The 15,500-nt window shown below is 44.9% G+C and overlaps 1 protein-coding gene across 6 annotated transcripts in view; it reads right to left on the bottom strand.

Moving 5' to 3' along the window:
• Nucleotides 1–855: 855 nt before the first annotated feature.
• LOC118368762 (peroxisome proliferator-activated receptor gamma coactivator 1-alpha) overlaps nucleotides 856–15,500 on the bottom strand; it is a 47,624-nt gene continuing 32,979 nt past the window's right edge. For 5 of the 6 annotated variants that reach the window (XM_035753130.2, XM_052497195.1, XM_035753137.2 and 2 more), the window contains exons 8-13: nucleotides 14,178–15,402; nucleotides 11,948–12,052; nucleotides 11,166–11,286; nucleotides 7,814–7,935; nucleotides 7,308–7,459; nucleotides 856–3,932 (exon numbers count right to left, since the gene is read on the bottom strand). In XM_035753130.2, coding sequence (XP_035609023.1) covers nucleotides 3,829–3,932; nucleotides 7,308–7,459; nucleotides 7,814–7,935; nucleotides 11,166–11,286; nucleotides 11,948–12,052; nucleotides 14,178–15,402 — 1,829 coding nt within the window. In that variant the 3' untranslated portion in view covers nucleotides 856–3,828. The remainder of the gene's footprint in view (nucleotides 3,933–7,307; nucleotides 7,460–7,813; nucleotides 7,936–11,165; nucleotides 11,287–11,947; nucleotides 12,053–14,177; nucleotides 15,403–15,500) is intronic. The other variant, XM_035753135.2, reaches the window with a different exon arrangement.

Genomic DNA, 15,500 nt, shown 5'->3' with positions numbered 1-15,500 from the left:
TTCAAGCATGGTGGTGGCTGCATCATGTTATGGGTATGCTTGCCATTGGCAAGGACTAGTGAGTTTTGTAGGATAAAAAGAAACGGATTAGAGCTAAGCACATGCAAAATCCTAGAAGAAAACTTGGTTCAGTCTGCTTTCTGACAGACATTGGTAGAAAAATTCACCTTTCAATAGGTGACCTAAATACAATAACCTAAAGCCAGGCCAAAGAAAGACTGGAGTTGCTTATCAATACAGCACTGAATTTTCCTGAGTGGCATAGTTACAGTTTTGACTTAAATTGGCTTGACAATCTATGGCAAGACTTGAAAATGGCTGTCCAGCAATGATTGACAGAGCTTGAAGAATTATTATATATTGTACAATCCATGTGTGCAAAGCTCTTAGAGACTTTCCCAAAAAGGCTCACAGCTGTAATCGCTGCCAAAGGTGATTCGAACATGTATTGACTCAGGGGTGTGAATACTTATGTAAATGAGACATTTCAGTATTTCATTTTCACTACATTGAAAACATTTCTAAAAACATGTGTTCACTTTGTTAGCTTGAGGTATTGTAGATGGGTGAGGGGGACAAAACGATTTAATAAATGTTTAATTCAGGCTCTAACGCAACAAAATGTGGTATACGTCAAGGGGTATGAACACTTTCTGAAGGCACTGCATTTCAATAGTCAGTGTTCGCATGGAGGGGTAGACTTCGAGGACACGCCATTACAGTCATGCAGTGCCGATTTTTAAATAGCTCACAGTGATGCTTGAATAACACAGTCTTACCAGGACAATGAGAGAGGAAGCAGGAGGGATGAGACGGTAAAGAAAAGAGGCACATGAAAGGAGGGTTCCAGGTGAGTTTCTTTCAAACACATTTCCCTTTATTGGCATGGTGAGGCTGATGAGAATTGCACATAAAAACAAAATTCACAAGAAAGTCATACAATAGGTAGAACCACAAAGGCATCGGTAAGGACTCGGCAGAAGGCAACGTGGATAGGACACAAACAGGTAACAACCCAAAGCAATACCCCCGCCCCCTCCCACCCCCCCTCTGCCCAACACACACACACACACACCTGCCTATAAACACACACATGCTCACACACACACACGCTCACACCATTGTCCTTCCAAAAGAAACATGATCACCCAACAAACGTTTAAGCAGTGGCAAATTCCTCAGTAGTTCACATTGTTAAAAAGTCTGACACAGTTGACATTTTGAGGACCATAAGGTGTTATAATATATTACTACTCTAGGCGATTTACAAAGCAGATTTTCTTTTTTATTACAATGATTAAAGCCACATCTATCAAATGGGACGCGACACCATTACCCAAGCGCTGTACATAAAATAAAAAATATGTTGAAATACAGGTGGACGGGGAGATTTCCCCACCACTGATTTTGCCTCTGCATCAAGGAAATTAGCTCGTTTTCATCTACACAAGTCAAACTTCATGAAAGGTGGCCTGTGATCAGCGAAGCTTTCATACAAAAGAGTTCTACCTCTTGCAATGTAGGCTGGTTTTTCTTGTTACTTAGCTTGCACTATAAACAGGATATTAATTGCACCAGAAAGCACAAGGTTACCTTTAATGTCACGTTGAAGGTGCTGTGGTATCTGGACTGTGTGGCAGCAGCGCCTAATAGAAAATGGTGCGGCTCCATGCAGTATTGAGTAGTTTCTCTAGGCTTATAAGATGTCATTCAAGTAGTGCCATTTAGAAAGGAGAGCCTGATATCCAAAAGTACTATGCGCTGTATCGGCTGTCATCATTTAATAGCCATGCGCGACACAGACAAATGTTTTGATGCTAGGATGCTTGTTGTTGAACACTACAGTTTTAACAGTGTGTTTTCCATGGTATTAGTTTACATTTGTACAGTTGCCACAATGTTCTACACAAACACACAGACCTGAACGTACACTAAATGGGCAAACACGAGTGTTGAGCAAAACATTCTGTAAGTGTTCTCTATTGGGTGATAAGGGTCATGTGACCATGCTAAGACACTGGAATGGAATCCCTGTATGTTGCCAGCGATTGGGTAATGGGTCAGGGTCCAAAACCACACAACAATATGAGCTAAAATACAACTTTGAAAAATAATTTATTGCTTTTTTATATACTTTTTCTTTCATTTATATTATTATTATTTTTGTAATTATTGTGAATAATGTCAATATTATTATCATCATATATATATATATATATATATATATATATATATATATTTTGTACATCAAATACAAGATTTTTTTAAATTCAGGAAAGAAAATTGTAAACTTTTGTTTGGCATTCACATAATCAAGCGTGTGGAGCAACGAAACAGATTTTTACAGTGTGGTACAACAAAAATACCTGGAAAATCATTTTATTGCTTCATGTTCTACGGTGTATAAAGGAAAATAATGTGGTAGACATTTTGTCATGGCTGCAAACCACTGTTGTGGAGACAGAAATCACTTGGACAATGAGCAGCATATCTCATGATGGGCCACTGTCGAGGAGATTATAATTGATTTTTTATTGTTTCTGAAAGGCATAGAATGTAATATTCCCACATTATTGTACACCTTACCCACTGATTGTAAGTGAAATAACAAAAATCAAATAAAAATATAAATAGCAAAAATGTGTGAGGTACACCATGTGAGATGGAGAGGATAAATATTTTTGATTCAAATATTAAAATAAATAGATAAATATGCACGGTTTATCCTGATTAAACAGATTAAACATTAGTAGTAGTCTTTTCTCACTGAGAGTAAAATTATCAAAACGAGAACCATAAAAAGCATTGAAATCAAAATGAATTGATATATATATATATATATATACTGATTGTTTCAGAAATATTATTAAAAATGGGGTTTGTTTCATTACAATCATGAAAAAACACGTTAAAAATGCATTTTATACTTGTTGTATACGGAAAAACACTGATTGAGAAACTTTATAAACAGATAAAACTATACATGGTTAACTTTTTTCCCCCAACAAAATAATTCTTAAAAAAGGAAATTTGTTCACATGCTCCATCAAAATGAGCCTCCTACACATTTTTACAATCATGTCATGTCCTCTAAACTTCATGTAGGTGTACAATATGTCTTACATCATTGTAATAACTACAGATCGACATTCTTTAATTGAGAAAATGTCTTCATCATTTTAAAAAGGCTGCATTTTACAGTGCATAGCTGTAACAAATAAAGAACTTTGTTTGATATGTACACAAAATAAAAATATTCCTTTTGATAATATCTGTATATACAGGGCTACATTTTTTTGTCCTGAAAATCTAGACAGCAACGTTATCTTGAGCCTCCAAGATACTCTTCCCTATACTCTCGTTAATAACGTAACACCACATCCCAAACACCAGATTTAAAAAAACAAAGAATAATCAAGGACAAAAAGAAAAAAAGACTGAACGAGCTGCACATGTTTCACCACTCAAAGCATAGTTGGGTTTTTGTAGTGCTTGGAGAGAAAAAAAAATCTCATGAATGTTTTTGTCTTTCACTGACTGTTGTACAGCAGTAAAGCACACACATCTGTGTACAGCGTTATGAGGATTCACTGGCTTTCCAGGTACTGTCTCTTCCCAGCTTCTTCAGCAGCTATGTTCATGTAAACGTTGTTTTTAATATACTTTTTGTTATATATATATATATATATATAGGTCTATATATATATATAGATTCCTCTTTATATACTCTCTTACATAGAGTGTAAAACTTCTCGTAGTCAAAGGACAGAAGCATTAGTGAGGTATCAAGACATCCCTCTTGGTAGACAGCGGCTGCTGGAGCACATGTTACCTTCTCAAGCAGCGCTGGGCCTCTCTCAGCAAGCTGTCAAAATCCATGGAGTCATACTTGCTTTTAGTGGAGGCTGGATCAAAGTCGTCAGAATGGGAATCTGAAACCAGAGATTCATTTTGACATCAGTGTTAAGCAACCTAAGTGGTCTCCTGTAAGTCGCCCCGGATAAGAGCGTCTGCCAAACGACTAAAGTGTATTGTAAATGTCTGGACACAAAATGTCGCTGGACACAAAATACCTGTCTCACAGATCGAGGCAAGTGGCACCTCTACATCAATCTCAAAGAACCCATCTGCATCTGTTACTTTTCAATAAGTCCCAAAGTTATCTGTACTCCCCTCCAATGTTCCATATCTCTCCTGAAATGAGGTCTTTAGACACAATGTTTACATGATTAAAATGCTCAGTGTGGAAAATAAAGCTTTTCCTGACACCGAGTGACCAAAAAAATCCCAAACTGAGCGAGTGGTCGGAGGCATCTATTTTGAATGGTCAGCGCGATAATAAACAAGTGTCTTATCTCTCGTGGCAGACAGCTTCACAAATGGGGCCCCCACACACAGGCTGCGGCAAACTTTGAGAGCTTGAGAAATGGGAATGACCATGGCAAGCTGGAGATGCCAGTCGTGATCTAATGCTATGGCCAAAGGGTGGATTGTGTCATGCCGCACACCTTGACGGATGAAAAATACCCACGCACACTACTTAGAACTAATGGACAGTGTCTCGGAAAACAACAATAAAAAAAAAATCGAGACGAGCGCGCCGGGCAAGATTGAGAGGAGGGACTGAGGTCGCTACCGCATGACATTATTCAAGTTCCCTTGCTTTGGACACTACGCTTTTCTCTTCTCTTTCTTTTCGCCTTCCCTTTTTCTCCTACTCCCGTCACGGGGCAGTTTGGGATAGCCTGAACTAGTTTTTCTCCCACAAAAAAAAGAGAGGAAGCAGAACGAAGGTCTTTCTTTTCATTCCGAGAGACTGATTAGCTGTCTTAGCGCTCCATGTCTTTTCTCAAGGACCTCGGAAATATACAATAATGCTTTCATTCCTTTCAAGAACATGTTATTTTTTCCCTCTGCCATGACCTACTGACCTCCCAGTGGCCCTGCATTACGCTAGTAAAACCAAATGCATGCTTTTCAACCGATCGCTGCCTGCACCCGCATGCCCGACTAGCATCACCACCCTGGATGGTTCCGACCTTGAATATGTGGACATCTATAAGTACCTAGGTGTCTGGCTAGACTGCAAACTCTCCTTCCAGACTCATATCAAACATCTCCAATCGAAAATTAAATCAAGAGTCGGCTTTCTATTCCACAACAAAGCCTCCTTCACTCACGCCGCCAAGTTTACCCTAGTAAAACTGACTATCCTACCGATCCTCGACTTCGGCGATGTCATCTATAAAATGGCTTCCAACACTCTACTCAGCAAACTGGATGCAGTTTATCACAGTGCCATCCGTTTTGTCACTAAAGCACCTTATACCACCCACCACTGCGACTTGTATGCTCTAGTCGGCTGGCCCTCGCTACATATTCGTCGCCAGACCCACTGGCTCCAGGTCATCTACAAGTCCATGCTAGGTAAAGCTCCGCCTTATCTCAGTTCACTGGTCATGATGGCAACACCCATCCGTAGCACGCGCTCCAGCAGGTGTATCTCACTGATCATCCCTAAAGCCAACACCTCATTTGGCCGCCTTTCGTTCCAGTACTCTGCTGCCTGTGACTGGAACGAATTGCAAAAATCGCTGAAGTTGGAGACTTTTATCTCCCTCACCAACTTCAAACATCAGCTATCTGAGCAGCTAACCGATCGCTGCAGCTGTACATAGTCTATTGGTAAATAGCCCACCCATTTTCACCTACCTCATCCCCATACTGTTTTTTATTTATTTACTTTTCTGCTCTTTTGCACACCAATATCTCTACCTGTACATGACCATCTGATCATTTATCACTCCAGTGTTAATCTGCAAAATTGTAATTATTCGCCTACCTCCTCATGCCTTTTGCACACATTGTATATAGACTCCCCTTTTTTTTCTACTGTGTTATTGACTTGTTAATTGTTTACTCCATGTGTAACTCTGTGTTGTCTGTTCACACTGCTATGCTTTATCTTGGCCAGGTCGCAGTTGCAAATGAGAACTTGTTCTCAACTAGCCTACCTGGTTAAATAAAGGTGAAATATATATATATTTTTTTAAATTAAACATTCCCCATTTCACTCTCTGTCAAGGGATGAATGGCGAGTGGAATATGGGAGCAACTGTACAAGCCCCACTCTGCATCTTAACCTCCATCATCAAATGGAGCAAATTACCTCTTATGGCCACACAGGACAGCATACATCTTGGTGGACTGACTGACAATTTAAACATCGATGCCAAAATGTCTACCCTCTTATTGATACTGGGACAATAGTATAGGTAGAGGATGAGAAAGAGAAGGATGGACCAGCCATGTTCTATTCTTGTTCTCAACATCGGCGTCTGTCGAGGGAGAAGCAGAGATATTTTTTATCAATTGTCATATTCGTCATCCGGCACCAAGTCCATCTGAACATCGAGTCCAGTCTTTCATGCGGATGAGGTTTCTTTTTCGGTGCATGCATGTGTAAGTTGTGTACCTTTTCCTCAGATGAATCGACTAGCTCTACCCGTGCTTTTATGTCGATGGCACTTTGTAGGGCTGCCGTCTTAAGAACCCGAGCCTCTGTCTGTCTTTGTCTATAAGTGTCGCACGAGGAAGAGATGGCTGACTATTAGTCAATCAGGCCTCCGCTGTCAGGCTCGTTTCTTCATCCCCCCCCCCTTCCCTCCCGTCAACCCTTCATCCTTCTCTCAGTGGATGACACGCTGCTAGGTACCACAGCGAGGTCTTTCCTCTGTTGAACGCCACAACAGCTGGCAACAGATGGAGGCTCACCCAGGAGGGATGGGCTGATGGGACTTAACCTTGCCCCCCTCCACCCCACTCCCCCTCCCTCTCTCCTTCCATCTACCTCTCTTTACCCTCCAAGAGGACCAGAGCATAAACTATACATCACTGTATATAGGGTATCAAAACAAATCACAGATAAGCTTTTAAAGAATCTTGCGCTCATCTTTCCAATTACTTGTGCATTGACTAAGTAGAAAGATAGAGGCTTTGAGCAATGGAATGGAAGAAGGCCTCCCGATTCCTTGAGATATACTCCTATATGGGTGGCGGTAAAAGAGCAGTTCTATTCCTGGACTGGTACGTAGAACCGTGATGCCTCGAAGGTGAATTGTAAAGCTTGGGGGTGGTGGTGGGGGGGTCTGGGGGGGGTAAGGGTAAATATATGCTCTTTCATTTTAAAAGGCGTCACTTGAGCCTATTTCTTTCAACAGCTTCCCCCTCCATCCCTCCCTTTGACAGTCCGCCTGTATTGGCCGTGGCTCCGGGGTTCTCCCGAGCAACAACAAAGCAGAACTTACCCAAGTCTGTATAATTCGATTTGCAGAACTGCTTTTGTCCACCGAAGCACAGCTCGAACTGGGGCTCGTTTGACCGGCGCAAGGTGTGTCCGTTTTCAAGGGCAGCGAAGGCGTCACAAGTGTAGCGGTAGGTGATGAAACCAAAATTGTCCCTGCAGTCGGGAATAAAAAAACGACGTCAGGGCCTCCTCTGTTAGTGGACATCCACACTATTTATTTATACAGTAAAATGTATCTGTAGGGCTCTTTGTAGGCTAGGAACAGATAAGATGAATAAAACATGATTGGAATGCATACAGCTCCATCCCGCCCTGCGTCTCCACTCGACATTGACATAGAAGTCGATGCAAAGCCCTGAAAGAGATGATGCTTTTCCGTGTTCCACCTAACCCAGATGGTAGGAATGAATGGACACAATGTATCACAATGAATCCTATTACCTCCCTATATAGCCAACACACACGCATGCACGCACGTCACACGCGAACACCGTCCCGGGGCCTTACCCGTCATCTCTCAGGTTCACGGCACACTCTTCGATCTCGCCGAAGACTTCAAAACGCCGCTTTAGCTCGGTTCGCGTGCTGTCGGACCTCAGTCTCCCCACGTACACCACCCGTCTCTCCTCCTGCTCATTAAAGGATAGAAAGAGAGAGGGAGAGAGATAAAGGAGGAGTACTTCCCTCTCGTTCATCCTGTTTCCTTCCCTTCAGGTTCACTCGGTGGCCGTAATGAACTACTCGGAACACCCGGTGGCGAGCGCTGACGTGAGGCCACCTTTTTGTTGCTCCCGTCTTGTTTTGTTCCTCCTTGATTGGTTGGAATGTGCTAAATACCTCCTCTTATCCGATAGGACAGAGAGGCTTTAGCGATCGTCTTATCTACCTGTTCGTTCACTTGTCTTTTCTGTCTTTGTTTCTGGCCCATATTGAACCGTATATCTTTTTTCAATCCAGTGACAAATATCAGAAGGAAGCCTTTTCTCTTTCCATAGCTCCTCCTCTTTCCATAGCTCCTCCTCTTTCCATAGCTCCTCCTCTTTCCATAGCTCGTCTGAACATGAGTTAATGAGTTGTTTATGCCATACAGTAGGCTCCAGTTAATATGCCATTTAGAGAAACCTGTACGAAACACCATCAGGAGCAACAGGAGGCCGGGGAGTGGTGGGGGGGGGGGGTCACACAATGTTCCTCGAACCACAAAGGACACAAAGGTCACAGCGGCATAATTTTGGACCTAAAGCACGAGGCTGCAATCATGTTTTTGGGAGCAATTTAATTGCGTCTGCTAATCATATAATGTAGAGCCAGCTTTAGGGCTATGTTGTATCACTGGTATTATTTACTTATTCACTCATTTACTTGCCATTACTGGGGCAAGTCTATTGGGATCCATTCAAATTTTGAAAGCTACCTCAGGCCACTGGTAACTTATACATGTAAATCAGTTGCCTGGTACTAAAACTTAAAGTTCACCTCCGCAAAGAAGCTAAACTAAGGCTCTGTCCCAAATAGCACCCTGTTCCCTATGTAATGCACTACTTTTGACCAGAGCGCTATGGCCCCTGGTCAAAGGTAGTGCACTATATAGGGAACAGAGTGCCATTTGGGATGCATCCTCAATGGCAAGACATAAGTGTTATTTTTCTCTGGCTCTTCTTCACATACAGTTTGCGGAACTAGTCATTTAATTCCTGACAGCTGATAAATATGCCGGCTTTCCAAGATGGCACCCAAGGTAGAGTCCTGCATCGGGTCTGATATCCACAGGTCCCTATGTTTGACCAGCAAAAGAAGCTGCCGGGTGGAATGACAATAGTCTTTCAACCCGCGGGTCGGCTTGCGGTTCAGAACAATTATACTGCAGGTAGGAAACAATCAAGGTTTTTTTTTTTACGAACCCATGACCATGTTGTTTGGCACTGTGTCGCAAATTCCATTCGGTGAATGGTAAGGCAGACAGGCTACCAGCCACACATGCAGCGAATCAGGGAACTGTCCATTATATGTGTGGTGCTGAAACACAAAACCGGTAGATGGATACACAGCCTGCAAAGCATATTTGTTTACGATAGGCTAATTCAGTTGATTATCAGTTAATAATCCAGGCTGCATCACATCCGGCAGTGATTGGGAGTCCCATACGCCGGCGCAAAATTGCCCCAGCTTCGTCCGGGTTTGCCCTGGGTAGGCCGTCATTGTAAAAAAAAAATAGTTCTGAACTAACTTGCCTAGTTAAATAAATAAAAAAATATAAATCATCTTATAATGTTAATTCAGGTTTTCGTTCATTTAGACCATATCAAGTTTAAACCTGTGTGGCTGTTAAAAGTTAGAGTATAGCAAACTAAATAAATCTATTTTTGCAGCCTATATTCGATTCTGGGAATTGTTGATTTAAGTTTCAATTAAACTTTTTGAATATCTAAACAAAATTGAATGCAAAGGTTTTGTTATGTCGGTTATAGACTTTCTGGAGGTAAGATGGCTAATGAAAATGCCCTTTTCTTCAGAACGATTGAGTTGTCAATATGCTGCATCTCATTGTGAAAATAAAATATATTGCTCTTTACTAATGGCATGGTTTTCTTTTATCCAAATGTTGAATAGACACGCAGACAAATGAAGTCATCGTATTTTTTTTAGAAGTTGATATTTGTCGGGTCACGGATCGGCTCTCAGAACAATTCTATGCCGATGGGTTGGGTTGTGGAGGAAAATCTGTCCTGATGTCGGGTATCGGGTGAAGCTCAGAATTGATGTGGCCGGCATGGGGCGGGTGCGGCTCAACAAAAACTGCCCTGTGCAGGACTCCACCCCAAGGCTGGCAGTCAGTGTACGTGTGTGTGGCCCTCACATCCGCTTGCCTCCCAAACCTCTACTGACAGCTTGGCTTTGCTGCCCATAACCGTCTCGTCTAAAGCTGTGCGTGTGTGCATTACTTGACATGTGCCTTTATCAGTCTCTGTTAGCATGTTCCAAACGAGTGCAATACTAAACAGAGAGAGGGGTTGAGAATTGATATTCATCCCACTTTGATTCAATTCAAAACTAGATCACTGGAAAGATTCCTTATTTGAAGTGTACATTGCCTTGGCGGTGAATTTCCCTTTTTATCCCTCCTCCCACTCTTGCCGTTTCTAACATGTGCCCCTGTGGTGTGATTAATTAGAACTGACACCGTTCCCAGATGCCGGAGACTTTTAAAAATACACAACCTGGAGATAAAGAGGAAACGAGTGGAGCCCTGAAACATTCAGTGACTCACTTTGCATGTATTCATTCATTAGAGAGGAACAGTAGGCAGGAGGCACGGCCACGGGCCCACAACTGTCTGCCCTGTCTAGGTAGTGAGACAGCGATGGGTACAGCTGGGAGATATTAATGCCAGGCTGCTGTTAGATGGAAGGATGAGAGAGAGAGAGAGAGAGAGAGAGAGAGAGAGAGAGAGAGAGAGAGAGAGAGAGAGAGAGAGAGAGAGAGAGAGAGAGAGAGAGAGAGAGAGAGAGAGAGAGAGAGAGAGAGGTTGGGAGTGAGAGAGAGAGAGAGAGAGAGAGAGAGAGAGAGAAAGGCAGAGAGAGAGAGAGAGAGAGAGAGAGAGAGAGAGAGAGAGAGTGGTTGGGAGTGTAGAGAAAGGCAGAGAGAGAGAGAGAGAGAGAGAGAGAGAGAGAGAGGAGAAGAGAGAGCGAGAGTGGTTGGGAGTGTAGAGAAAGGCAGAGAGAGAGAGAGAGAGAGAGAGAGAGAGAGAGAGGAGAAGAGAGAGCGAGGGTGGGTGGGTGGGAACGTAAGGAGATAAGCAGAGGGAGAGAGAGAAAGATCAGAAAAGAGAGAATATAAGAAGAATGACAGGGGAACTCACTATTGCTTTTTCACTTTGCCTCTCCCTCTGCTCGGCCCTCTGGGACTCCCTCTTCTGGTAGTCCTGGCGATACTCCTCCCGCTTCAGACGCTCGTGTTGGTATTCCTCGTAGCTGTCGTACCTGCGGAGGGACCAAACGAAACCCATCACTTTCACTGTCCTCCACCGCCCTTCCAACATCCGCCCTTCCATTTGACGCCAGCAGTTATGAAGCGTATCGGCAGAAAAAAAAACACCAACGAGATGGGCTAAATTTCTCAGAGGGGTCGGGAGACAAACAAACGCATTAATAAGAAGATGCCTCCTCCCCGCTGTTAAGGTTATGGATCCCACAGGAGGCCCGCGGGAGATGGTGGATAGCGGTAGAGGCGTACAGTTGGGAGTTGGGCAGCTGCCACTGTCAGCACTACTTGACGTCATTACTTTCTGCTTAGTTAGGGCTTCGTCCGGAGGGAAAGAAGTGCAACTTTTCTCTCTCAACTTCCTCGTCAAGATTTGTCCATGCATTGGAGAAGATGGGAAGAGTTGGGGATTTCCTGGTGTCGTTTGGCTCATCAATAGCAAATCATTTTGGAGCGAGGAGTGACTGTCAACATTTTACACTCCCTGTGTTTGTGCATAAGGACATTGTACAGGGGTTCCACAATCCTGCTGGTTTTCAAACAATTCATGTTGTTGGTTAAAAGGCAAGGATGAAAACAAGCATTAACTGCAGGGACTGGATCATCAGACCAGAGCTGTTTACCCCTGGTTTAGTGTAAGGGAATGTGGTGGACCCTTACCTTGGCCTGCGGCTGAGGGGGGATCTGGACTGAGATCGAGACTGCGAGTGAGGGCTTTTGTGGGTCCTGGATCGGTAAGTGCTGGAGTCCATGTTGTGACGAACCCTGCAAAAAACGGAATGCACATTAATCATCAAGATATCATCCAGGATATTTAAAAAATGTGTGCATATCTGAAATGCGTATCTCGAAAAACAGATAATGTTGTCTAGACATGCCAGTCACTGTACCTTGGCATCCCTAAATCATAGCCTTTTCTTGCAAGATGACAGACAGTCACAGTGTAAAATCTAACCATAAAAAAAAACACATAACCAAAAGTCCAAATATATTCTGCTAATTGTTCTTAACACATTTTCCTAGTTCTACTGAATTTGACTTGCTAGACTCTGCTTCTGCACAGTGCAGCTGGGAGATGTTCTCACCTTTTCCCCCCATCAGGGCCAGTATATACATGCTCCTCGTATCTATGTTAAATGAGGGGAAGGTCCTTAGGCCCTGTGGCCTAACTCTAAAGCTAGTAGCCCTACACAGAGTACACGCTCTCATTGCTTAATTATTGAACAGATGCTGAAGAAGGCAGACTTGGATGATCGAGGGAGAGAGGCTAGGCAACGGTCAAACGTCCACAGAGTTAAGGAAGACGAGAGTTTGGAAAGAGAGATGGGGAGTCGAGAGGATTTGAGAGAGAGAAAAATGGATTTGTTGCAATTGTTTCCCTTCGAGTTCTTGAGTGAGCTCTTGAGATTGAGGTACTTTTACCCCGGTAAACTTAGTCATCACCTTTTATGTGGTTATTTTTTCCCCCGTTTTTCTTCTTTCAAGTACCAACCCTGACATCCTTAGAAACCTTGTGACTTTCTCTGTGTACTGTATCACGAGGTTGGTGATAGTCATCCGAGTGAGTGATTTATCAAGGGTAAAGGACTTCAAAACAGAGGTCAAAGCTAACCTCCATTGAGAACCTTTCATTAACCCAGCAAACAAACTTAAACTCACTTATGAGCTTGAGGGAGGTGAACGAAGAGTCTATCCAGTTTGCAAGGCACTCAATGCAAACTCGCTGATAAAGTCTCCTTATATGTGTAGTCCTACTCGGTACCTATAACCCTTAAAAATAAAAAAAAACATACAGTACCCACTCTGCTCCGATCAAAGGGAACCATGGGAAATGTAGTTCTCTCGAGCTGCTGTGATAATACACACTGTTTTCAGAGGGGGGGGGTCCAGAAATAAACTCACTTCCCAGATTTGGCTTTCATCTTCCGGGACAAAGGGGGGTTCGCCTGGCGCTCAGCAAAAACAACAGCTGCAGCTTAAAACAACATGCACTGCATCAAACAGAGATCCCAGGAAAACAGAGGAGGAGATGAGAGAGACAAAACCTTGCCATGGGAAATGAGGCTTTGACAACGTTGAAGCAACCAAAGCCCAGCGCCTCAGTCGCTTCATCATTTTCCTAGTTGCCTCTTTCTCAGATATACCATTTTGATAGCACATGACTAACACACCAAACCTCCTTGTCTGGTATTTCCCAGTGGAACTGTCGGTCTGTAAGTATCAAGCTTCTCATAGTAGGAGTGCTGATCACGGATCAGTTTAGCCTTTTAGAGCATAGTGAATAAGATTATGTACATGAGGGACCTGCTCTGAGATCTGCACTTCTACTCTAAGAAGAGTGATACATACAGCCTCTGCTCTATAGTAAAGTCTATAGAGAGAGTTGAGCTTGGCTAGCCTCATTACACCAGCCAATTGCAATCCACTGTCCAGTAGTCAAGCCAGTAAGGATTCTCCCTGACCCTGCCACACTCTCCTATTGTTAAAGCCTATTTCCTGTGGAATATAATGAGTCTCCCCAATGTTTTTAGCTCAAGCTGGGAATGCTGAAGCAGCTGAAGCTGAAGGAGGCCCCATACTGGGAGACTGAAGAGACTCAGAGCACAGGGCCTATCCTCTACTGACACGTCTCTGACAGCTGAGGAGGCCTGTTGACACGACTGAGCTGTCCACCCCCTGCCGGGAACACTGTCAGAGCCGCCCACAACCTTTAGGCAACGCTCAAACAACGTTCAAACAACAGAGGGGAAATGGCACCCAGCAGGAGGGAATGAGTTGGCTGTGTTCCGATATCCACACTGGCATACTACTTAGAATGAAACTATTGGGCAAGACGTAGTATGGACATGGGAACCTAGACACGGTGAGAAGAGATTGAGGCTTTACTCACCTGGAGGAGAGGCGTCCGTCGGGTGAGCTGGAGAGGGAGCGCCTCCGGTGGTGGGAGGAGGAACTGCGGGACCGGGAGCGAGAACGGGAGGAGGGGGAGCCCGAACGGGGCCAGACAAAGTGTCTGGGGGAGAGGAGGAGGGAGGAGAGGGGTGAGACGGAGCCCCGTGAGGGGGAACAGCTGGACGGCGAGCAGGACGGCGAGCAGGACTCGAAAAGCATTTCCAGGGGGGTGCCCTCCCAGGGGTAGAGGTAGCGCCCCTCCACGCCACGGTCCTGGAGCTCAAGTTCCTCGTGGAAGGGCGGGGGACCCGGGTGCAGGTACCCAGTAGAACCAGAACCAGGGAGCTTGCAGTAGTACTCGTCCCCAGCAGGGTTCTCCTCGGACTCCTGCGGGGCGACAACCTTCTCCCCTCCTCCCTGCCCCCCCTCCTCCACCACCAACTCCCCCCCCTTCTCATCCTGGCTGTAAATGGCTTGCTGGGGGCGGCCAAAGTGCTTGTTGAGCTCCGCCCGGATCTCCTGGTCTCGCAGGGGCTGCTTCCTGCTGGTGGAATGCTGGTCCCCATCTAGGGTCTGTGGTGGGGGTGTTCTTGTCTGGGTGGTGGGGGTCCGGTCCTGTCCCCGAGCGCCCTGCCCCCGAGCCTCCGTAGCCACAGGGTAAGAGCTCTGCTGCAGCTGCTTGGCCAAAGAGGATGAAGATGTAGGAGAAGATGTAGAAGAGGAGGAGGAAGAAGAAAAGGAGGAGGGTGGCATGGCTGAGTCCTTACATTTCACATGCCTGTCCTCCGCCATGACCGGATTGGGCATCAGAGGGGTTGTCGTAGTAGTCGTCATGGTAACAGTAGCATAAGCTGCGTTAGCCGCATTAGCGTCAGCGTCCCGTTTTGTGCTGTCCGCCGGCGACTGACAATAGTCGTGGTCGCTGAAGCCGCGGGGCTCCTCCTGGCAACCCCCTGTCGTTGCGGTGACCACCGAGTTGGGGAGGGCAGTGGACGCTTTGCTCAGCTGGGCATACAGTTCAGTCTGCTCGGGGCCCTTCCTGGAGGGACCCCCACCTAGGTTCGGGGTTATGGCTGGGGGGCCGCAGGGGCCCGCCTCGCTCAGCCGAACCCTCTTGCACGCCAGGGCAGACGAGGAGCATGAAGACAACTTGGTTTTGAGTGATGCTTTGAAAGGGTTCTCTTGACTGGCTTTGTGGGGGGGCGTGGTAGGTGGTGTCAGACCTGGAGAGAGAGAGAGGAAGAGACAGAGAGAGGAAGAGCGAGAGGAAGGAGAGAGAAAGAGAAAGGATTGATAAGAGAATGGAATTATAATGCATTCT

This window comes from Oncorhynchus keta, chromosome 35 (assembly GCF_023373465.1).
Source record: "Oncorhynchus keta strain PuntledgeMale-10-30-2019 chromosome 35, Oket_V2, whole genome shotgun sequence".
In the NCBI taxonomy this organism is placed as follows: Eukaryota; Metazoa; Chordata; class Actinopteri; order Salmoniformes; family Salmonidae; genus Oncorhynchus; species Oncorhynchus keta.
The sequence above is the reverse complement of the archived record's forward strand: the minus strand, read 5'-3'. Positions and strand labels throughout refer to the sequence as shown.